We start from the raw sequence: 23,283 nt of genomic DNA, 5'->3' as shown, positions 1-23,283 counted from the left end.
TTCAAAAAGATAAAATTAGACCAACGTGTTAACTAATGATTTATATGTACACGTCAAGGTTTATACAAATGTTATTACTCTTGTTACATGACTTCCCTACCTGTTAAATTCATGCCCAACAAAATGTAAAACCATTCATAACTATTAATCTAACTCAGTCCCCAAAGCAGATACGTGTAGAAAGGGCTAACACATTATGAAGCACCAACTGAAAATGTATAATAAAGATATCGGAAATGCTGATCTAAAGTAAGGTTGTATGTTGAGTATACGAATAGGAATATATTCTCCATTTATTTAATTTAAAGAACATCACGATCTTATTCCACTCAAATTCAAGGCTAGATATGCCCCGTGTGCCCAGACATGCACCAGTGGTCATAACTTAAAAATAATGGCCACAAATTAATGCAACTCACACAAGATAGAGGTCCAAAATTCTAATGGAATGTCACATATATACTTAAGAAAATCCTTCTAATGTATGAAGGAAAAAACAACTCAGGCTATTCAACTTCATTCTTGCAAGCACAGAATGTTCATTGGATCACAAAGTTCAAGGAACTAATGGCGTTACATAGCACAATTGCTCAACTGTATAATATGCGAAGAAACAAGATGCCAATTATACTTTCAAAAGAAATTTCTAATCATAACCTCAAAAGTAATAAGCAAGACCTGAAATATCAGATTCTAGGGTTCAACAGTTGTCACCTGTTGCCAATCCCCATCTACTGCTTCCTTCCATAATGTAACATTGTTGTTCCCATCGGCCACGGCCAATATGTTTCCTGTCAATGACCATGAAACCCTCCAAACAGGGGTCTTGAAATCGTTTAAAGTCTTGCCTTCCCATTGATCCCCTTCCTTGGCCACAGTCCATATAATAACTCTACCATCCTGTGAAGCACTAGCAATAGTAGACTTAGGAAGTCCTAAATTGGGTGCCCAAGCAACGTCTCGAACCCAATCTGTATGCATATGAAGAGCAGGGAAGCAGTCCATCTTCCAAAGTCCATTGTTCAGCTTCCATACCTTGACAGTATTATCACAACCACCCGAGCACAGCTTCTGAACAGGATCAAGCAATCCAGCACCAACAAGGGCACCGGGAGCCATTGAAGGCGCCCACGACACGGAAGTAACACCCACGGGATGAGCTTGATCAATTCTCGAAGTGTCCCAGCCACCATCTGCTCTCGCAGTGAACACCGAGATATTCCCATCGGACGAACCACAAGCTAAGCAAAGACCCAACTCATGAGGCGCCCAAGCCACTGAATTGACAGATGACTTGTGTTCATCAAAGACATGGGCTTGAGTCCACTCATTTGGGTTACCCTCCTTCCACAAAATAACGCGGCCATCGTAGGAACACGAGGCAAGTAGAGATCCAAATTTCGGGTGAGCCCACGCCACCTGCCATACGGGTCCTTGGTGACCAGTGAGTGTCGCTAGATGCTGAGAGGCTGTGTTGCTAACCCCAATTATCTTAATGGTGTGGTCAGAGGAAGCTGTAGCCAACCTTTTTCCATAGTAATCCATTGCAACATCATGGACCGTGTCCTGATGTCCCGTTTCAACCTTTTGAGCTGGCATATTTCTGCAATAATATTAATAATCAACACATTCACCATACCTTCAAGTTAACATTTTGAAAATGAAACTAAACTAAAAATCTTCTGCCTAATTTTCTTCCCCCGCCCCAAATTTACAAAAGTTTTCAAATCAGATAGCATGATTCAGCAAAACCTAGAAATATATTATCTTCCAAACACAACTAGAAGCTAACTTCTACTCAACGACACAGCTATGCATTATTCGAGGTTCAATCACAATTCAATTATTGCATCAATCAAAATAATAACACCCCAAAACCCTAATTTCTCACCCTCACGGGCAACAAGTACCGATGGATACCCCGGATTACAGAATGGCATGCGAAACGTATGAAGCAATTCGCAAAAGATGAAACAGCAATACCCAAAAACAAGAAATAGAAAAAATGATAAGGAAAAGGGAAACGAAAAATTGAAGATCTAGTTAGAAATTGAACAGATCGAGAAAGAGAGAGAGTACCTGTGAGTGTAAGAATAGATAAGAGAGATTAGATCTCAAATCAAATAAGAAATGAAGAGTGAAGGAAGGAAAAGCTTCCTTGTGCTTGCGAATCGAAGATTTGCATTATTACGTTCAACGTTACATAACATCTCGCTCGCGGCTTTGTTTTTTTTTTTTCATCTTTTCTTTTGGGCCAGCCTTTACGTGTATGTTTTGGGCTATTTAGCCCAAATAACTGGGTTTGATCTGATCTGTGACTTTTATAGTACATGGTGAAAAAAATTCTTTTAGAGTGAAAGAAGTATATATAGAAATAACATATAGAAAATTCATTGTTAGATGAAAGTACAATATATGATTTTTAAAATTTTAACGGCAAAAAATACAAATGTAAAATTATTTGTTTAAGAAAAACTGATGAAATATGTTATTCATCTTATATATGTCTCCATACATTCTCATTTTGATATTTTTAAAATTAAAAAGGTGATGTGTTTTTGAAGTTAAAAGCTTTTGTTTTAAATTTTAAAAAACTAATAACTATATTATTTAGACTTATATTTCATTATAAATAATAATTGATCTATATTTCATAATATAACACTTGAATTAGTTAAATTTGTATTTTACAAAAAGATTATTGAAGATATAATTTTATTAAATTTAACACTTAGTGTTGACGGATTCTTACTCTCTTTATTTTCACATTTCCTCATTTTCCACTAAAAATTATAATTTAATTAAATAATTTTTTTATATATATGCATTACTAGTACTTTTTCACATGTGCTTTTATAATAGTGTGAAGTACGTGGTTGAATTTTTATATTGAAATAATAATATATATATATATTAACAGTGAAAGTTTTAAGCTTATACATAATGTATAAATATGTATAACTTTAACACCCTAATTTACATTTCAAATAGTTTCAAATTTTAAAATTATTCATAGGTGTAAGTTTTTTTTTTTTGTCTCACATAGTATTTTATTTTAAAAAAATTATCATACTTAATTTTTTGTTTTTTAAAACTAAAAATAAGTAAATGGTGAATAGTGATATTTATTTATAATATTTTTGATATATATATATATATATATTCAAAATTCATTACTGGAGTATTAAATAAAAATAAGCATTGTATAATTTAATAAATTTATCAATTACAATTATCAATCCCATCATTTTATTCATTATGTACTTTTTTTAATCATTGGATATAGTCCATCCAATATTCTAATGCTGATAATCAAATGTTAAAATAATTTGAAATTTATCTATATGCAGAATACCCCATAAATTACTTAACATCCATGATTTTAATTATTCATTTAATTATCTGTAATGATTTAAATTGCAGAAAATATTTATATTTATAAAATAAAATAGAATTAGCAGTAAAAGTAATTGTTTAAAATCAAAGGGTCAAATATGATTTTTCCTGTGTTTTATGTCATTGTATGTAGATTTGACCGTTTGAAATCTCATTGAAAATCTTTAATGAGTTTGATATTTAGTTATGACCTTACATGAGATCATTCTTTAACCTAATCTAAACTTTTTTGTAAAAAAAATGTTATCTAAACTTTTTATAACAAGTAAAAAATGTTATCTAATGAATAAACAACCAATTTTTTTTTGATAATTACTATACAAGGATTTAAAGAGAAAAAAATAAATAGTAAAACACTTCTTTATGATTTTATCTAGGAACTATAAATAATAGAAAATGACAATTGACTAGTCACCTCTTATACATTAAGCACAAATCACTATTTAATATGAAAATATTTTTAAGGATTTCTTTTAATGAGGACTTTTTAAGGATTCTTTTAATTTTTTTTATCTAATTTAATTTTTGTTTATCATAATTATTTATGAAATAAATTTTAATATTTTAATATAAATCATCAATAAATAAAATAATATTGTGATATAAATATAATTTATATATTTAAAATATGTATTTATATAATTTATAAATATAATTTATATATTTAAACATAATATTTATTTTTATATATAATTTATTATAAATTTTAATTATATATAATAAATATTTAATTTGTGTATTGGTTAAAATACTAGTTAGAAGGAATCCTAATGCATGAAATCACCTGTCACACAGCTAAGCATGAAAGTACCTATAATGCACTTCTCTAATCGATGAAATTCTAGAGATTTTATGTAATGAAAAAATTATATATATATATATATATATATATATATATATATATATATATATATATATATATATAATTTATTGTACATGATAAGTTTTTATTTCATAAAACTTAATTTGAATTGTGATATTATTTATTTATTAATTAAAAAATATTTTAAAATTTAGTGACAAATAAAAGATGGTATATCGAAGGAGATATGTCATTTAAAAAAATCTACATATATAAGATAAAAAAACATTTTAATTTAAAATGAATAATTAAGGGATTTTTTTTTATTAATTGCAGAGATACCATGATAAATGCAACTATATATAATAAAAAAAAATTAAAATTTCTAATCGAGAAAGTGAAGAGAATAACAGTAATCTTTTTTGTGAGGGTAATATTCGTATTATAAATGCTTTTTTTTTGTTGTTGCTATATTTCAAATTATAAAAAATATAATTATACATGTATATTATATTAAGTAAAATTAAAAAGTTAGTGGGCAATTGTCCCCACACTTATATAATGGATCCGTCAATGGTTTTCACCAAACCAAAAAGTCAAACTTTGTTTATTTCGAAACCACATTCAGCATGTATGAAATTAAATGATATCTGCAGCAATGGAATACTTCCATTTTTCAATTGTATGACAATAATATCCTAAGGTCACGTCAACTCACTAAAGTAAGCTTGAAGGATGCACTCTCACGTTCCATGTTTAAGTTTAATTAAAAAAAAAAAAAGTACTAATCCAAGATTCAAACTTACCGATGCAATACGTTTCCTTGATGACTAGAAAAACCTGTTTTACATTATCTTTAGCTAAACTAACAGAATTAACTTTGCACGAACAAGTAATTGTGTTTACCCTTTATTTTGTCTTAAAACTTTATTGTAGATAACAAGATCAAATACAAAAACAGATATGGAATAATACTACTTCCTAATACAGAAGAAGGGGCACCAGATGGCACATAAAGATTCCATGAGGCACGTACATTACATAAAGACCCCGTAAAATTTGTATGACACAAATGTCACAACTAATCTAATTATATCACCGACACAATTGCTCAGAAATTTAATCATAGGGATTCCTAAAATTCTTCAAGAGGTTAGGAATGTCATAAGCTAGCATGTCATCAACTGCTTGTATCATTTTCGGTTTCAGTTTTTCAAACTTATCAATATTGTAACCACTCAAGGTCTCTCTAAAATGCTCTACATTTGGGAAATCACCAGGAGGTAAATGGAACTCCCTCTGCACCTGTTGAATTTGTCATTCATATGTATATATTTTAAGTGTTGTTAGAGATAAGCAGAATGGATGTAGAGTCATACAGTCAGATTCATACCTTTCCAAATTCCCCTGCCAAATTATCAACGAGCTTTTGTTGAGCTTTAGCTTTACCTATCATTGCAGGCATTTCCTTTTTAAGATGACTGATAATATAAGCATGTATCTTGGCTGCTCGGGCCCGTTTTACAAACTCATTGATCTACAACAGTCAATAATATATTAAAATATGGTAAATTAATTATGCAAAAAATAGCTTTAATAAATTAAATACAAACCAGATACTGAATTTGAAGCTATGAGATAGCTGCCTATAAAAAGCAACAATAGGACTTATACCGCGGGAAAAAAATTCTTTTGTATCAAATGTGTATGGACAAAATGACCTTAAAAGAGCTGATAACAGTAGTTTTTTTTTTCTTCTTTTTTTGAATTTTATTGGGAAAAACCCAAGTTCCACATCGATTATAAATTAGGCAATTAAATAGTATATAAGTGGAAAACAACCCTTACCTTACAAGTCGGTTTTGTAAGTTGAGTTAGGCTTAATCCACTATTCTAAGATGGTATTAGAGCTATCCTAAATTCTTAAAAATGGGTCACCCACCATTCATTGATACATGCACCATGGGCATGAGGAGGTGTATTCAAGTCCCACCATTAAAAAAGGGTCACCTACCATTCATTGATACATGCACCATAGGCATGAGAGGGTGTATTCAAGTCCCGCCAATCCTAGATCATTAAAAAAGAGCCACCTACCATTTATTCACGTACCAAGCCCAATAGTGCTGGACGTGAGGGGGGTGTATTGGGAAAAACCCAAGTCCCACATTGACTAGAGATTAGGCAATTAAATAATATATAAGTGGAAAACAATCCTCACCTTACAAGCCGGTTTTGTAAGGTTGAGTTAGGCTTAATCCACTATTCTAAGAAATTTTACTAAAGAAAAAACAATCTATTATAAAGGCTGACTTCCTTTTAGTTTCACCATATCTACTGAACCAGTCATCTTTAATCTTAATAATTTATTTGCTAACCCATGAAAGTATAGGGACCTGTTTGTTTTTTTCTTTATAAAAACTCTTTTCTGATTTAAAAAACAAAAATAGATTTTTGAGAAGAACAGTTTTTCGAAAACTATTTTTAAAACTAGTGCCTCTTTTTAGTTCTTAAAAGGAAAAAATAAAAAATAGAACATCTTTAAGTTGTTTTAATTTTTCACTTCAGTTTTGTATTACTCTAGTTCTTTCTTGCACTTTCTTATTTTCTTCCCCTACTACTATCAAAACTACTATCAAAAAATTAGTTTTTGAAAAATATTTTATAAAATAGGCTTTTAAAAACTAAAAAACAAAAACACAACCAAACACACCTTTAGTAAACCTCATTTTAGTGTAAAACTATTTTTAAGATAAATAAAATAAATTTTGTTAAATAAATAGCTCACTCTTCGATCACAAGCCGCTTTTGGTACATCTTTCAGATCCGAAAGAAGATCATCCTGTTCCTTTTCAAAGAGTTCTTTACCAATTGGACCAGTGACAGCATCATTCACAGGCTTGTCATTGAAGGACCTGCCAAAAGTTGATTATGAGCAAAAGAGCACATGGAAATCTCAAAAACAAGGAAACGATATACAGTTATGTCATGTCTAAATTGCATAGAACATGGGCAAGGGGGTGTGGAAGAAATCTGCCACTGCAAAAATGACATTTACGCAATACAACTTCATATGATTGTCGAAACAAAGCATTCTCTCTGCAAGTCTCCATGACAAAGACAACACTTGTGAACATTGAGAATAGAGTATGAATACAAATATGAAGTGACATACCCAATATACACGCGCATCACTTCAGGTGTCTTCAGCACCTTTCCAAGTGACCACATTAAGGCTCCATAAACCCTCATCAGCTGCAACATAGGACAAAAAATAGGTTAAATTTCAGCAGACCATGTTGTGAAACATTCATTAAATAAACAAACAGAAGTTTGACTATGAAATCTTACTTGTTGGGTGTCAACTTGATCTGCCTTATTCAAAACCACTCGAATTTTGTCATCATGTCCCCGTAAAGATGATATCACACGATTGAACTCATCACTAATATCAAGTTTGTGAGGATCAAACAGCAAGAGTATTAAATCACACTTAGCAGCAAACCAAGATGTTACACCCGTAAAATCATATGCTCGTTGTGTCCGTTGCTTTTCTCCAGATAGAACTCCAGGAGTGTCGACAAATGTGATGTGTTCCAATAGCTTTGGACAATTGAAAAATAGTCAAGACCATATGCCATAAAAGAAAATCTTGTAAACTTTTGAACTGATTTATATCAACTTACTGGATGAGGCATTTGTGAACATGCAAATTTTGACAAAAATGCTGTGCCAAAAGTTGTAAGACCACTAAATGGCATGTCTGCTTGGACAGCAACTGTATTTCCAGGAACGGTTCTTTCATCAGTTCCAGACTGTACATCAGCAGAATTTGCTAGTTAAAAGTTAAAAATGCAATAACTCATTTTCCAAGATGACTACAAGATAGATTAAAGAATTCAAACCATAAAATCTTGGCACTAATGCTATGCTACAAATTATTGACTTCCATTGCCATGCTTTAGAACTTTCATGCTATGAAGCAGACACCCAAACATAGGGCAATGTCCAAAATATAGGACAAAAGACACAGCATCATCTATATTTTATACTAATATATAAAAGAGATACTACTTTCAAAAACTGTTTTTGGTTTCAACATGTTGCTGGACCATTGCAAAACTCAATTATTAAGAAAAATATTTAGAAAATCAATAATTTTTTTTTAGTAACTACCATCTTCTTTCATATACAATTAGAAACCAAAGAAAACTATAACTCTCTTAATAACCCACCCAGTTCAATATCTTTCTTTTTACTTTATTTTGATTTTTTAAAAATGTTAATAGACATGAAGTGCCTCTTTTCCCTTGGTATATATAATGTATGTGTGAGAATGAGCTTTTGCTAGTCAAATGAAATTTAAAATTAAAAATGAATAACATTAAAATATTTTTTTGTCAAAAACAGAAAATTAAAATAATTAAATTGACAATCTGAATTTATATATTCACCCTCTCAAAATAACTTACTAAGCTTTACTTATGCCGTATTATAATGAGACCCATGAAAAAATACCAAGAGGCATCATTTTACATTTTCCCCAGAGAAGCTTCTTTTAGCATTTTGTATCTTTTAAATATTTTCATATTACTCTTTATATTTTAAGTTCTTTTCTAAAGGTTAATTTTTTTTATTAAAAAACATTTTTTTATAATTTTTTAAATAGTCCTGTTTTCTGAAGTCTCAACCCAAATTTAGGCGTCAGTTGAGTGACCAAACCATGTCTGACATAAGTTCATGCTGTCAAAAAATATATTTTATAATTATGCCACAGTTTACTAGTTTCCAACACATGGCATACAAGTGTCTAAGGAGTGGCTAGTGTTGGAAGTATGACGACACTCCAGCACTGCAAGAAATAGCAGTGCTGTTGCTTCATAGCTTCCACCAAGATGTTGAGTCTGGCCAAAAATTAGAATTCAAATGATTTATAAGTTTAAAAATTAAAACTGAGAAAATATTGAAGGTATTGAAGAGTCGTGGGAGAGAAACAGGTTTGGCTGAAACATACCATGACAACAACAAACCTATCAGTTGTAGGCTCAGGTCCAATATGTGCTCCTATCAATAGTTAGAAGGAAAACAAGAAAAAGATTAGTAACACATTTATAAAAAGTAATATTATATCCTCCCATTAATCATCCTAAAATTTTACAAAATAAAATATTAGAAGGATTAGTAGAAAGATGTTGTTGGAGGATTTAAAATTATTTATTTATAAAACAGAAATAGGTAGTGCGAGGTAAACAAATATGGATAAAGAGAAAAGAGAATCACGTGCCTGGATAGCTACTTTTAAGTAGATGTTTGATAAATGTTGTTTTACCAGTTGAGTACTGACCCAAAAGCATAACCATTGGTTTGGCATCAAAGTCACTCTCTGTCTAAAAATGTATAGAATTAAAATTAATAAAGAAACTAATTGTGCATCTTTGTCCATATTTAAAGCACAGTAATATATGACAACATTAAGAATGGTGACAGTAAATCTAGAGTAGTTAGTCATTTCTAAACAGAATCACTTACTAACCAGTAATGGGGATACAAAATCATTAAAGCGGTAAGTAACTTCTAAAGGCTTCAACTTCTGAATATAAAGCCCCTTCAAGCCGTCAATTATTGATGTCACAGAGGAAAGCGACACCTATGGACATATGTACCACAAACACAAATAAAATACCTATAAAAACAAATTTGACAATTTTAAAGAACTAGCAATAGTAAAGAAGTATCCAACACACATGAAAGATCCTAGAGAAAATATCTTTAGGATGACCTTTAGATCGTGTTTGGAGAAGCATATGACTAGCTTATAAGTTCCTTTGAGTAACTTATAAGTTAGTTTGACCAAAATAAACTTGTTTGGTAACCGAACTAATTTTAGGAGCTTATAGCTTATTTTCATAAACTTGAAGTAGTTTATAACTTATAAGCTCTCAGCTTTTTTTTTTTCTTTCCTTTTTTATCTCCATTAGGCATTAATTTACTTGATGCCATTTTTTACCCTTTTTACTTTAGAAATCATTTTGTTTACATATTATTCTCCAAGTCTCATTATTAAATAAATAAATGACATTTTACATTTATCAACTAGCTTATCAGTTAATTTAACCAAAGACTTTCAATTCAATTAATTAACTCATAAGCTTCCAGCTTTTCAGCTCCTAGTTTATAAGCTTTCCGCTAGCTTATTTAAACTTCTAGTCAGCTTATAAGCTAATTTTACCAGACACATCCTTAGGGTAATGCTAACTTGACTCATATATAATAACGAAGTCTAAATTAGATCGCCACAAGACAAAATGCAGTTTGTTAAGCCAAAAAGAAGAAACTGAGGTTGTGTGAAATGCACATTGTGTGATTTGGTTTGTCATAGGATTTGATGTAATTAGAATCTGTTGTATTTATTTCCTCCTTTCCAATTTTAGATATAGCATTTATAGGAAAGATTATATCAATATATTCAGGCAGAATACTTCCTAATATTTAGGTAGATTATTCCCTGACATTCAGGCGGATTATTCCCTCATATTCAGACCTAGATTGGTGCAGTGAATTAATTTTTTATTTCTTTTTATACCTCTTCATTGTAGCAATTTCAAATTAGTGAAAAATATTCACCTTTTCCGCATAATAATTACCTAAACACACTTGTTTCATCATCTTATAAAAGACATGAAGAGAGAGAGCAACCAAACCAAAAGAACCTATAGTAGGTAAAGATAAAAGAATGTAAATCAAGTTGGTCATTAGTTGAAAATTTGAAATGAATATTCAGTATGTTTTGTAGTGGAAGGTAAGGATAATGCACACAAAATCAAAGTAACAGTAACAAAATGCTTGCCTTTTTGGTTGACTTTGAAGAAAACCAATTACTTGATAGTGGTTGGTGCAATTGAGGACTACCTGCATTATTGCCAATTACTGAACTAGGATTTTCAAGAGAAAATAAGAAATAAAGAAAATAAAATCCAAATGAATGACCATATTTAGTAGAATGACGAATATATTACCATTTGCATCAACATCTTTTTGTTTATGCTTTTTCTTCTGGGTAAAGAAAGTCAAGTGGTCAGCACGTTCACTAAATAAGCATAAAAATGTTAACACTAAAAAAATAAACCTTAAAAAGGAATACTTACAAGTAATATGTCCAAACCGTCCATTGTGGGAGGTTTCAAATTTCTAAAATCAACTGAAATAAAAGTTAAGCTTCAATTAGGTTAAATCTATAGGAAGACATTCACGATCAACACATACAGAAAGGCATAGCACCAAGAATGTGCATTGCAGACTAATACAATTATAAAAAGTTATTCAAACGAATTAACAGAAGACCAACCAAAACATACATATCTTACCATCACTAGTCAGCAGATCTTGTGTTATTGAGTGCCCAGATTGTGCCAAAGAAACTAGCTACATTTCAAATGCGCGAGAATTTGGAAATTTATCAGCATTAAAAAAAAAAAAAAAAAAAAAGCATAACATATTTGTACCTGCATAGCAATGATAAATTCAGTGAAACCAAGATATCCTTGTCGCTTTGAATCAGCAATAGACCACACCTTATTTTTTTGGTGGGAACAGGCGCAAAAAAAGAAACACTTTAGTTAACAAGAAAGACATAAGGCAAAAGGGATACTTATCAGCTAGTACAACTTATATCAACAACAAAACAGTGACTGCCTAAACCATTACAGTTGTTAGAGATAAAACCATATCAAAGCCGACTTTCTATATGAGGAAAATCACGAGTTTAAAATTAGTCCATTATCAGTATACATGAAACAATAAAGTGTCATATCATAAGTGTAATTAAAATAGTTTCAAAAGGTCTTTTAAATAGTTAACGCTATAGTTCAATAACAGTATAAAATCCACTATATGAACAATGCATCAGATATTAATCTGAATAGCAGAAATAAAACAAATTCAGGTACTAGATAGTCAATGAGGCATTCTACAAATCAAAGGAGAAGCTGATTCAAGACCAACAACTAAGTTTTGATTTAGCAGAGTGAAAATGGAGAGGAGTTTAAAATAGGAAGGACTGGAGGAAGTTCAAAGTTCACCAGAGTGACCTCCATAGCCAAGGCAGACAACAAATAAAAATTGAAAGCAAAAAACATTTTGTTATTTATTGTTTGAAATGAATGAAATTATGAAGAAACATAAAACCAAACTTAGCCAACTTGTAAAAGCATGTAATCTCAGTTTCATCTCTTTTACAATTGCATGTAGACTCCAATTTCACCTTATTTTATTTTATTAACAAGGAAAACCAAAAAAATACAAAAAAAAAAAGGGAGAGGACATGATAATAATTCCTGACTTTTATCACTTTTCTCTCTATCCCCTAACCAAGCAATCATATCTTACAACTTCGGCTCATGATGCCGATTACCTCCAATTCCTATCTACATTCATTAGTGTTCCAATGCAAAAGAACGATAATAAAGAAAAACGGGAAATAAAAAACCTGCTTAAGATCTTGGCGAGACAAATTGGACATGGCGAAAAACTTGGTGGCATCACTCCCCGTAATGCGGCCATCGTTATCTGAAAAAACGAAGTGCACGGTAAGATTTTTTTAGTGGAGCAGAAAACATAAAATTCAGATAGAGAAGAAGAAAAAAAAAAAAAAAAGCGAAAAAAAATCACTGAAAAATATGCTGTGCTATACCTGAATCAGCGATATTGAACCAGTCCTTATAGATCGTCTGGTGTTCTTTGGAGCACGAACCGACTGGGATCGGGTCGAACTCCATTGGTCGCAGAAAAGCTTCGAAATCGCGTGATTGAGATCTCGTAGCGTTTGGGATGATGCTGTGCTTTTTTATTTATTTTTACTTTTCAGTGAAAAGAAAACGTGAGTGCTAAACGACGAGGAGGACTTGCACTAGCCGTGTCGTATTGGCGATGGAAACTAACCAGTGTTGGCGCAGAAACGCTGCTTTAACGAACATTGCTTGTTTCGTTTACCAAACAGTGTGAAGTAAAGTTGCGAGCAAGTATCTTCTAAATGCGCCAAATACGCTCTTTGCTTTGCTTTGCTTGCTGATTCAGATTCTCATGTCAACTTACCATCAAAATGGCTGTTAATGTCACCGCTCTTTATTTTAATCAATCTTGTTACGATTTAATTTTTTATTTATTAATTTGACTATTTGGAGGATAATTCTTTTACAATTGATATTTCTGTCTCCTGAGTCGTTTTTTTTCCTCCTTTTTTTTATATTTTATGAATCTTCTAATAAATGATTAATGTTTAAAAGCATTAAAAAGTATTTACAATTTTCGACATTTAACAAATAGAAAATTTATTAGAAAGATTTTTAAGAGATATTAAAAGTGTTCATTTTTTATATTTGTATCCACGCGCTTGCCGTCATAATAAATAACGTAAGGTTATTTTTGAAAAAAAAAATAGCAGGATGTTTTTTTTATCCGTAGCATAATATTATTCATAATCTATTTTTTTTATTATGATTATTTATTATTTATAATGTATCCATAACTATTAAAATGGCGATATTCGTTTATTTTCAAATTTTGAATTATTTATTTAATCACCTAATATTATATATCATTATTTTGTTTAAATAAATACATTAATTATAATGCATATTTAAATATTCGTCAAATACATAAATAAATTAAATATTCAATAAATGGAGTAATCTTTGTTATCTCGTCATTAAAAAAAAAACTCATTTTTAAATTTTATTGTTTATATGTGGTAAAATATACATTGATGTATTTTATTTTTAATAATAATAAAAGTCACAATATAACAATGCGACAATATTTAACTTCCCGATATGTTAACTTAAACAATGTAAACATCATGCATATTTGCAACGTTCACATCTTTATTTAAATACCATAAAAAATTAACTTAAGACAACATAAAATAACTCACAACTTAAATAATCAACTTTACATTATATAACTCATTCACCATCAATCAACTATAACACAATATTAAATAACAACTTTTTATCATACGACTTGCGCCCGATGCCACTCATTGGACGCTGACATCATTAAGGTAAATAACTCATTGTCTCACTCACGTTTGATGTTACACTACTTACACCCGGTGTGATTGAGGTAGAGAGTGTCCTTAGTCTCGCGCCTGACGTGACAACACCCACGCTCAACCCCAATCAAGGAGAGCTATCTGTCTAACTCATGGCCAACGTCACTTCACCAACGCTCGACGTGATCCTAAATAGAGACCATCCATTCATCTCATGTTTGACGTCATTCAACCCGCGTTCGACGTAATTTCAACTTGAGACGACTCATTTTTCTCATGCTTGGTGTCACGAATCCTACACTTAACATGAGTGAGATAGAGACCTCTTTTTGGAACTACATCCAACGCCTTAAAGGCACATCCGGTGCGATATCAATTATTACACTTTTGCAGAATCTGATTTCATCAAATCTACCTGAAATTACAAAACTCCAACAACATGCGACCCACTAAACAACGTATATGCAACATAAAATAACATGAATTAGTCATAAAAAAACAACATACAATAACTACCAAACCATAATCAATTCAATCTGTTCCACTTCTCTTTAAAGTCACAAAACCCTTTCAATTTCATCATTTAATCATTCCACACCTTCAACCAATTGATTTCCAATCATCACAAGCACAAAAATGCATACCCAAATTCAAAACCTCAACTTCCCTTACCTCTTAGAGAAAATCTACAAAGAAGAAAAGAAGAGAAACGGCTACGCACACCACTAGCTTGAGGTTTCTAACTTGGAGTTCGAATTCTTCACCACCTCTTAGAATCAACTGAGAAAGGAAGAAAATGAAAGGTTTCTCAGAAGGAATGAGAAGAAAAAAAGATTTGAGTTCTTTAACTTTTCTCTAGAATTTTAGAAAATATGAATTATGAGTTTTTTTTTAATTTTTTTTTAAATATTTTTTCAAGTCGATTTTACTTATTTTTAATCTAACCGATCAATATATCTTTAGCAAAGTATATCTAATTTATATTTGATTTATTAAAGTTACCTTTTTTTATAATTACTTTATCATACTTTAATATTATTAATTGATGAAATATTATTATTATTATTATATATTTTTTCATGGTTGTAAGGGAAGTATATCTATTAAGTATTAATTATATTTTTCACTCAAATTACTCGATTAAGACTCTTATACTTGAAGACAATTATCATATATCTTCAATTTCATTATTCATTTTATATCTAATTTATTAAAATAACATTCTTTTACATGATTAATTTATTTTTTTTATCATTATTATTTCTAACAAATATTTATTATTTATGTATTTATATTTTTCGGCAGTGAACAAAAATATATATAAAATGTATTTATATTCTTGTACACAGTCCTCTATATATTTTAGGTCTTATCGGTTTCAATAAATAATTGGATGAAATTTTTAAGATAAACTCTTCCCTTATTCACCTCTCTATAAGACGTGGTTTTTTTTTTTTTTTTTTTTTTTTATGTTGAAAACAATTGGCAATAGAATACTTATAGGATCAATAACCTCTCTAATTCTCCAGTGTGAGCACTCTGTTTTCATTTCTCTAATTCCTCGTAATCTCTTCTTCCTCCACCTTCGCCAACTCTTGTTCTTTTCCATTCAATTTGTTCTTCATTCTCTCAGCGATGTTCGTCCACAAGGTTTTGTCCCGTGTCTCCAAAACCATTGTCGGAACCTCGCTCCTCTCTGCTTCGCAAAGACCCCAACACTTGTTCACCCGCTCCAATCACTTACATTCCCTCCTTCCTCAATCACCCAACAAGGTGCTCTCCCATATCCCAATATTTTTTTTCTTCTATTTCCTGCTTTAGGGTTTTGCCAGGGTTTTAGGAATTTGCTTAAAGTTAGGTGGTGGTTACTTCTGTTTTATGCAGCTAGCAGGTTTAACTAGGTTGCTTTAGAGTGTAAGATCTATTTGTTGGTTTTGTACCTTTTTGAGACTAATTATTCTGTTTTACCTATTTCTTTTGAACTCAAATGTTCAGTTTATTTATTTATTTATTTATTTTTATTTATAAATAATAACACTATGAAATGTATTATGTCATTTTGCTTCTGTTGATTTTGATTGTCTATTTTAGTTTGGGTTTTATTAGGCATGATGTTTCTGCTCTATTAGCGAATATTTTGTTATAATTCTTCGTCTATTGTAGCCTTAGTAGGTTAGTGCGTTATTAAAAGAGAATAAAAAGGTTTTAAAAATTGTTTTCTCTTTTCTGGGAATAAGGATTTAATGGTTAACATTTTTTTAAGAAGTCAGTTTTTATAGTCAATTTCAAAAGAGAAAAGTGATTGATGGAAAATCCTTAATCTGATATATATAAGCATAACTTGTAGAACACTGAGCCTGTGCTTTTATCTTACCATGTTATGTCCTGTTCTCTAATCCCCCCCTCATTCTTGATCACTGTCATTTTCTAAAATTATTTTTTTCCTGGAATAAGTGGTTTTAGTTTCCCTTCATATACGAAGGAGCAATGGATCCGCCAAGTTTTTTTTTCTTATGTAAATGATAACAGGAAAATTGATTATATGTGATTATCATTTTCCTATTCTCTGCGACTCAATTATCATCCATAGTTTTTTATCGAGTGAATTTTAGTGATGCATTTTAAAATTCTCATTAAGTTTGGTATATGCTTTCTAATGTTTCAGCTGATTCCTGTTCAAGTCAATGTGTTGCTGCCACCAATAAATTCATTATCAACTCCAAGATTTGGGTTTTGTTCATCAGCTTCAACTGAAACTAATGACAAGGAAAAAGGGAATAATGTGCGTAATGGAGATTCTACAAATGATGACCCTGCAAGAGCAAATGAGGAGGCAAAGAATATTGATCAGGCTAAACAAACTAAACCTGCAGATAAAACTGAGGAATCAGGTTCTATTCCGGATTCTCAATCTCAAACTGGCAAAAGGAAGAGAGGTTTTAAACGAACAGCATTTTCTGATTCAGATTCAGATTCAGATTCAGAGAGTGAGTGCGACCTATCCAGGGATGATTTAATTAAACTTCTGGCTGAGAAGGAAGAACTTGTAAAATCAAAGCACAAGGAGATTGAGAAAATGCAGGATAAAGTTCTACGTACTTATGCAGAGATGGAGAATGTCATGGAAAGGACTAGACGTGAAGCAGATAATTCTAAAAAATTTGCTATACAGGTCTAAGTTTGAACCCTTTTGTCCCAAATAATTTCCTCTTCGACTGTGTGCTGAGTGGTTTAAATATGCTGTAGAATTTTGCAAAGAGTTTACTAGATGTTGCGGACAATTTGGGAAGAGCGTCCTCAGTTGTAAAGGAAAGTTTTTCAAAAATTGATACGGCTAATGACTCTGCTGAAGCCGTAAAACTCCTGCAAACACTTCTGCAAGGTGTTGAAATGACCGAGAAACAATTGTCAGAGGTAGAATGTTCTACTTTATTTTGTATTTGTTTACCTTTAAAAGTCATAGCTAACCTATTATTCAATCTTTTCTTTCTTTTCACATTTTGTAGTCCAGGTGTATTCCCTCTTTCTTTTCAGCTATGTCATTTCTTCATTTATATAAGTTTGTTTAGTAGAGACAGTGGTGTGACGGTTAACGGGGTGAATGTGAAGAGACTAGGAGAGGAGGCTTTAGGCTCAAATTTGTGGATGTGGTTGTTCAGGTGCTGTTAGATTAGGGGCTTGTTTTTATTTCTGTTTTGAGTGGCCAATTTAATTTTTAAAAATCATGAACTTGTTGGAAATTATTTTCTTATTCCAATTTCTTTAAATTATTTCCTTAATTGTTATTTAAAAAAAGTTTTTTTTTTTTTGGTAGTGAAAACATTTAATTTTGCCGTGGCTAGTTTGTAAATAGCATATTTAGGCCCTGTTTGGGGTGGTTTTTTGTTTGAGGTTTTTAAATATATAAAAAACAAAACTAGTTTTCAGTGTTTGTCATAGTTTTAAATATTTTGTTTTGAACTTTCTTATTGATGAAAACATTAAACTGAGTCGTGCATGATTAAAAGGTGAGTAGTCTTTGAACCATCTACCTTTCTCCACATCTGGATGGAAAAAAATTAATTTTTACATTGAAATCGTTTGCTCCAGTGCATCATTTGTACCGTCATCCTGCTCCCCATTCTTCTTGTTATCTTTCTGATCTAGACTAGAGCTGTTGAATTCCAAATTTGTTATTGCTTCCGCAAAATATAAAGACCAAGGATTTAGCCAACAAAGTATTAGTTTTTGACACCATTTGATCTGACAGCTCAAGCCGATCCTCCAAGTGTACTAACTAATTAAAACTCCAATGATTCGCATGATCTCTTTCCCATTCTTATAAATAAAACCCGAAGCCCTCTCACTATTTCATGGAATTCGAGGTTCTGTTCCCCACCCACCTGCCCTCAAGGGGTTGGTGTCTCCGCAGAGAGAGGGTTGTCAGGGAAAGAGGGTGCAGAATTTGGTGGCAGTGAATATACCTGAAAGAGAACGAGGAGGAGATGGCATTGCCAACCAAGAGTATGAGGCAGAGGGTAGCTGGGAAATGATGGACTCAGTGTGCATGAGAACGAGATTGATGGAGTGAAGAGGGAAGTTATAAGTAAAACTATAACTTTGTTCAGGAAACCAATTTTTTTGGGTTTTGAAATCAGACTTAAAATGTTTTGAAATTGGGTTAAAAACTATTTTAACTTCAATTTTGCAAAACACAATATGTTTTGAAAATTGCATTTCAAAACTAAACCAAATGCTCGCGCAGCTACCTCAAATGAGCCCTTAGTTTGCCTGTTGTATTTGGTGAGTTGATGGGTGTTTTGGGGACTGGGGAGTTTGGTTCCTGTTCCACCTGATCAACAAAATGTTTCTATCTCAAGTTATAACTTATAAGCATATTACAAAAGTTTATGCCATTTATATTTTTATAATATATTATTGTACGCTTGGAATAATCAATAATGTGCTTCGGTGGACAGTTGAGTGCTTCAGACTTTAGCCTTTTTTAAAGCTAACAGCTTCTGCTTACAGGTACTTAAAAAGTATGGTGTAGAAAAATTTGATCCTACAAACGAGCCCTTTGATCCACACAGGCATAATGCTGTTTTCCAAATCCCTGATGGTTCTAAGCCTCCAGGAACCATTGCAGCTGTTTTGAAGGTAATCTACATAATTTGTAGTGGAGGGTTATGATGTGCTTTTTCCAATTTTATAATTTGTTTTGACCCTTAAAATACATGATGTGTTATTTTTGGTTTATGATGCATGGGTACTCAGAAATTGGTGGCATATTTGTTTCATATTCATATTCATATTCTATGCTGTTACTTTTATGATAATGCTGAATGAATTCATTTGTATTTGAAAAACCTGAGATACAAATCTAAATCATGTTCTGAGCGAAGCATATTCTCACTCTTGTAATTGATTCCATGCTCTATTGAGTGGGAACCAAGTACAGTGGACCTAATAATGAAGGGTGTTTTGCAAACATTTCTCTTGCATATTATATTGAATTTGAATCTTGTTGGACATGCAACATAGTTTCTGGTTAAAGCCCTTTTAATTTGCAGTGCGACAAGTTCTGATTGATCTTTGTCAGTGTCATGACAAGCTTTTTTCTGTTCTTAAACCCAATCATCTGACACTTTTCATTTATGATTGCTTGAAAAAGGGCTTTTAATTTTTAGATTCTTTTTGAATCGGAGGTTTATTTGATTGCATGTTGGAAAGAATGTAGTCTTATTATTGGTTTTGTTGGGAAGTTTATTTAGGAGATTGAAAACATGAATAAAAAGCTATCTTTCGGTTGTGATTGCAGGCAGGATATATGCTTTATGATCGTGTTATTCGCCCAGCGGAAGTTGGTGTAACCCAAGCAGTCGAGGATGATGAGAATAATGGAAAAGATAACATAGCTGATAAGGGCTCACAGGATTAGGATAGTGGCTTCAGAAGCATTATAATCTTCTCTCCATGTCACTATTTTCTGGGCTTTTTACCAGCATGCAATAGACATTCTTTTCAACTAATCTTGTTTAGAGAGTAACACGGTACCATGAGATGGGTTTGTCTCCATCAGATTTTGGTTGTATCGATGCTGTTTATACTGATTCATCATAGTAAAATCTTTGTTTGTGGGACCTTTGTGTGTTTATGCCATCTCATACACAAACTTAACCAATTGTGAGTTAGAAAACATTTGGGACTCCAGTTGCAGTGATAGCAAATGAATAAATTTGGTTTAGTTTCAGATGTAAGAATATTTATTTAATATATTGCCTTGATCTATGTTAATTTCTTAAAAAAAATAATCCTATTTGCTAATCGGAGGAGCTAGCATCCACTAACTATGCTAATTTAGTTTATTTATTCATTAATTAACTTCACTAACTTAGTCTAATTAGCCAATTAATAAAATAAGTGCCCTGTTTGAAAAGAAATTATATCTTATATTATATAAGTTTTTATGAAAGTATTTAAGAAAATTTATAAAATATCTTATAGATAATTTATAAAATAGAGTTTATTTTTATAAATTATCTTGTATAGTTTATTAGTTAATTTATCGGGGGGTTATAAGGAAATATATATAATATTCATGTTTGAATCTTATCGTTAATGTAAATAATTTTTATTTTATTTTATTAATTGAAAACCAGTTTTTTTTTATTCTTTTAAAGGCTTTTGTTTCTCCATTTAAAAGTTTTTTTCTCTTTATCTTTTTTTTTCCCTTGTGAATTTTTTTTTCTACCTCATCTTTTCAAAATTCATGTTTTCCTATTATAAGGAAATCCTCGCCATTTGCTTTCCTGAAATAACACATTTTTCTTATTGAAAATCTCTCCATCAAATGTATGTAATATCTTCTTTCTTTTCTATGGTGGGTCTCATTTACTATTTTACGGATTATTATTTTTTATTTATTTATGTAATTTACATTGCAAAAACAAAAACTTAAATACTCTCTTTACAGTTTTGTCTTAATGGTGCAAACTTACGAACCCATTAACTCACTTGCTACAATTTTATCCTTTCACACCTCTTTCATGATTACTACTGCATTTTGCTAATGTTTCAGCTGAATGTGTTACTACCACCAATAAAGTCATTAAAAACTCCAAGATTTGGGTTTTAATCATCGGCTTCAACCGAAACTAATGACAAGGAAAAAGGGAATAATGTGCATAATGGATATTTAGTTTACCTTTTGAACTTTGATGAGGTGATGGGTGTCCTGGGGACTGCAAAATTTGGTGAAGAACTCTAGTACCTTCCTGTGCCACTTGATCAACAAAACGTTTCTAATTTCAGTTATAACTTAAAAAGCACATTACAAAAGTTTTTGCCAGTTATATTCTATTACAATATATTATCGACTCCTTGAAATAATATGCTTCTGTGGGCAGTTAAGTGCTTTATGCTTCAGCCTATTCCAATTTTATTTGTTTTAATTTAAGCTTTAATGGTATGAATGAAAGAATTTTTATTCTAGTCTTAAAATTCATCTATAGGATAAGAGGTGTAGGCTAAATAAAGCTAGCCATGTCTTCCATTTTAGGAAAAAAATTTCAAACAGTTAGATGGGAAAATTTTGAGATTAATAGTTGATATTTTCGACGTTTTAACTTTTTTTTTTTTTTTTTTCTCTAACGCATTTCGATCTTAGATATCATTGTTTCTTCTCTTGGTGAAGCTTGACAAGAAGCTCCAGAACGAAAACCAGAAGGAGATGAAGATGGCAGATGTCGTTGCACTTTTTGTCCTCATTATGTGATGTCAGCTCCAACACGACATCATGCTCTCTGCATTACCAGTTCCAAGGTTAGCCGCTCAGTTGTCAACCATGCAACTGATGAGAGCTTCGTCGTGCTAAACAAAGAACAACTAAATGAACATCAAGAATGTGTTAGTTGTGGCATTAGAAATTTACTTTTGCGGTGGAGGAGGTGATGAGTTACAATGTGATGACATTTTTTACGACAATTTCCTCGGACTCCATTACAGCGATAGGAGGAGGAGCACAACACCAACTAAGGAGGGTTTTTGTGCGGTTTTTGGCTTTAAGTAATGAAACAAGAAAATTAAATATTGTTTTGGAAATTGGTTTGGTATGGTAATTGGGGTTTGAAAAATCTGTAGTTTAAAAAGGATAAAATTTAAGAAGAATACCCTTAAGAATGATTGGTATTATTTTCTAATTAAAGTTATAATTTTATTTTAATATCATAAATTTCATTAATATATTTAAGTTTATTATCAAATTAAAACTCTAATTTTGATTAAAAAAATAATATTAATTGCACTTAAAGAATTATATCTAAGTTTTATTTTTTTAAAATAAATAAAAAATATTTTGTGTTATATTATTTATTTAAGACTCATATATTGAAAATAAAACTAAAATTATAAAGATGCTAAAAACTTTTTATCATTTAATATATTTAACACTAATTTTATCTTACTACTTTAGTTTTTTTTACTACAATTTCAATTATTATATTAAATATTTTTTTTGTCACATATATGTCACTTAAAATAAATTATTTTTTAACATTATAAATGATTCGTACTTTTTTATCCTAAAATTCAGTATTAATAACTTTAGTTTTTATAAAACACCTTTTAAATCAAATATATTATGTGGATTTGAAAGGAGAAAAAAAAAAACACATTTTTAGTAACTTACTATTTTTATAAAAAAAAAAAACCTTTTATATTATATGTTATTATTGTATAAAGTGTTATCAAACATGATTTAAACTGACCGGTTCGAAACCGGACATGCAATCAGCCCACTACTGATGTCAGCAACTTGGCCTCAACTGGATCAAACTGGTTTGGGTCTTACAAGGTGCTTGCATGGTTCATGATATATACACCTCTTTTTTTTTTTTTTTAATAAGTACATCTCTTTTATATTTTTTTTTTTAAATTATAAAATATTGTAGTTTTTTTTTAAATTTTTCTAATTTTACACTTTAACTTTCAATTTGTTACTTTCTTCTTTTTTGCACACTTTTTTTTTTTTTTTTTTTTTCTTTTAGTTTTCACATGT

General features: G+C 30.9%; 3 protein-coding genes across 4 annotated transcripts; 1 reads left to right on the top strand and 2 right to left on the bottom strand.

Moving 5' to 3' along the window:
* Positions 1-483: 483 nt before the first annotated feature.
* LOC109816823 (protein transport protein SEC13 homolog B) lies at positions 484-2,239 on the bottom strand. 2 transcript variants are annotated; one of them, XM_020381957.3, is made up of 2 exons: positions 2,080-2,239; positions 484-1,603 (listed from the first exon to the last, which is right to left on the bottom strand). In XM_020381957.3, exon 2 carries the CDS (start codon positions 1,597-1,599, stop codon positions 694-696), a length of 906 nt encoding a protein of 301 aa, XP_020237546.1. In that variant the 5' UTR covers positions 1,600-1,603; positions 2,080-2,239; the 3' UTR covers positions 484-693. The 2 variants fall into 2 exon arrangements, with proteins under 2 accessions (XP_020237546.1, XP_020237551.1); XM_020381962.3 differs by lacking the exon at positions 2,080-2,239 and adding an exon at positions 1,892-2,039.
* A 2,838-nt stretch (positions 2,240-5,077) lies between these two features.
* On the bottom strand, positions 5,078-13,274 carry EHD1 (EPS15 homology domain 1). Its single transcript, XM_020346508.2, has 16 exons — positions 12,888-13,274; positions 12,684-12,763; positions 11,701-11,769; positions 11,563-11,620; positions 11,344-11,396; positions 11,215-11,251; positions 11,046-11,107; positions 9,732-9,845; positions 9,483-9,585; positions 9,213-9,262; positions 7,885-8,013; positions 7,550-7,801; positions 7,374-7,453; positions 6,987-7,113; positions 5,592-5,735; positions 5,078-5,503 (listed from the first exon to the last, which is right to left on the bottom strand). Exons 1-16 carry the CDS (start codon positions 12,970-12,972, stop codon positions 5,318-5,320), a joined length of 1,629 nt encoding a protein of 542 aa, XP_020202097.1. The 5' UTR covers positions 12,973-13,274; the 3' UTR covers positions 5,078-5,317.
* A 2,454-nt stretch (positions 13,275-15,728) lies between these two features.
* LOC109804894 (grpE protein homolog 2, mitochondrial) lies at positions 15,729-20,478 on the top strand. The gene is made up of 5 exons (XM_020366815.3): positions 15,729-16,019; positions 16,912-17,418; positions 17,493-17,660; positions 19,257-19,385; positions 20,047-20,478. Exons 1-5 carry the CDS (start codon positions 15,882-15,884, stop codon positions 20,164-20,166), a joined length of 1,062 nt encoding a protein of 353 aa, XP_020222404.1. The 5' UTR covers positions 15,729-15,881; the 3' UTR covers positions 20,167-20,478.
* The last annotated feature ends 2,805 nt before the right edge of the window (positions 20,479-23,283 follow it).

Source organism: Cajanus cajan, chromosome 9 (genome assembly GCF_000230855.2).
Source record: "Cajanus cajan strain Asha chromosome 9, NIPB_CcT2T_4, whole genome shotgun sequence".
In the NCBI taxonomy this organism is placed as follows: domain Eukaryota; kingdom Viridiplantae; phylum Streptophyta; class Magnoliopsida; order Fabales; family Fabaceae; genus Cajanus; species Cajanus cajan.
This window is presented reverse-complemented; position numbering and strand designations above follow the sequence as displayed.

What these genes read in the sequence shown, in the direction of transcription:
- EHD1 (XM_020346508.2), bottom strand. Translation starts at nt 12,972, where the DNA reads ATGGAGTTCGACCCGATCCCAGTCGGTTCGTGCTCCAAAGAACACCAG. An exon ending in AAGCGGCTTGTGATCGAAGA is followed by an intron (nt 5,736 to 6,986) that starts GTGAGCTATTTA and finishes TGACTGTTGTAG; the next exon opens with ATCAATGAGTTTGTAAAACG. An exon ending in TGGCAGGGGAATTTGGAAAG is followed by an intron (nt 5,504 to 5,591) that starts GTATGAATCTGA and finishes CAAATTCAACAG; the next exon opens with GTGCAGAGGGAGTTCCATTT.
- LOC109816823 (XM_020381957.3), bottom strand. Translation starts at nt 1,599, where the DNA reads ATGCCAGCTCAAAAGGTTGAAACGGGACATCAGGACACGGTCCATGAT.
- LOC109804894 (XM_020366815.3), top strand. Translation starts at nt 15,882, where the DNA reads ATGTTCGTCCACAAGGTTTTGTCCCGTGTCTCCAAAACCATTGTCGGA. An exon ending in TTCCTCAATCACCCAACAAG is followed by an intron (nt 16,020 to 16,911) that starts GTGCTCTCCCAT and finishes CTAATGTTTCAG; the next exon opens with CTGATTCCTGTTCAAGTCAA. An exon ending in CCGAGAAACAATTGTCAGAG is followed by an intron (nt 17,661 to 19,256) that starts GTAGAATGTTCT and finishes TTCTGCTTACAG; the next exon opens with GTACTTAAAAAGTATGGTGT.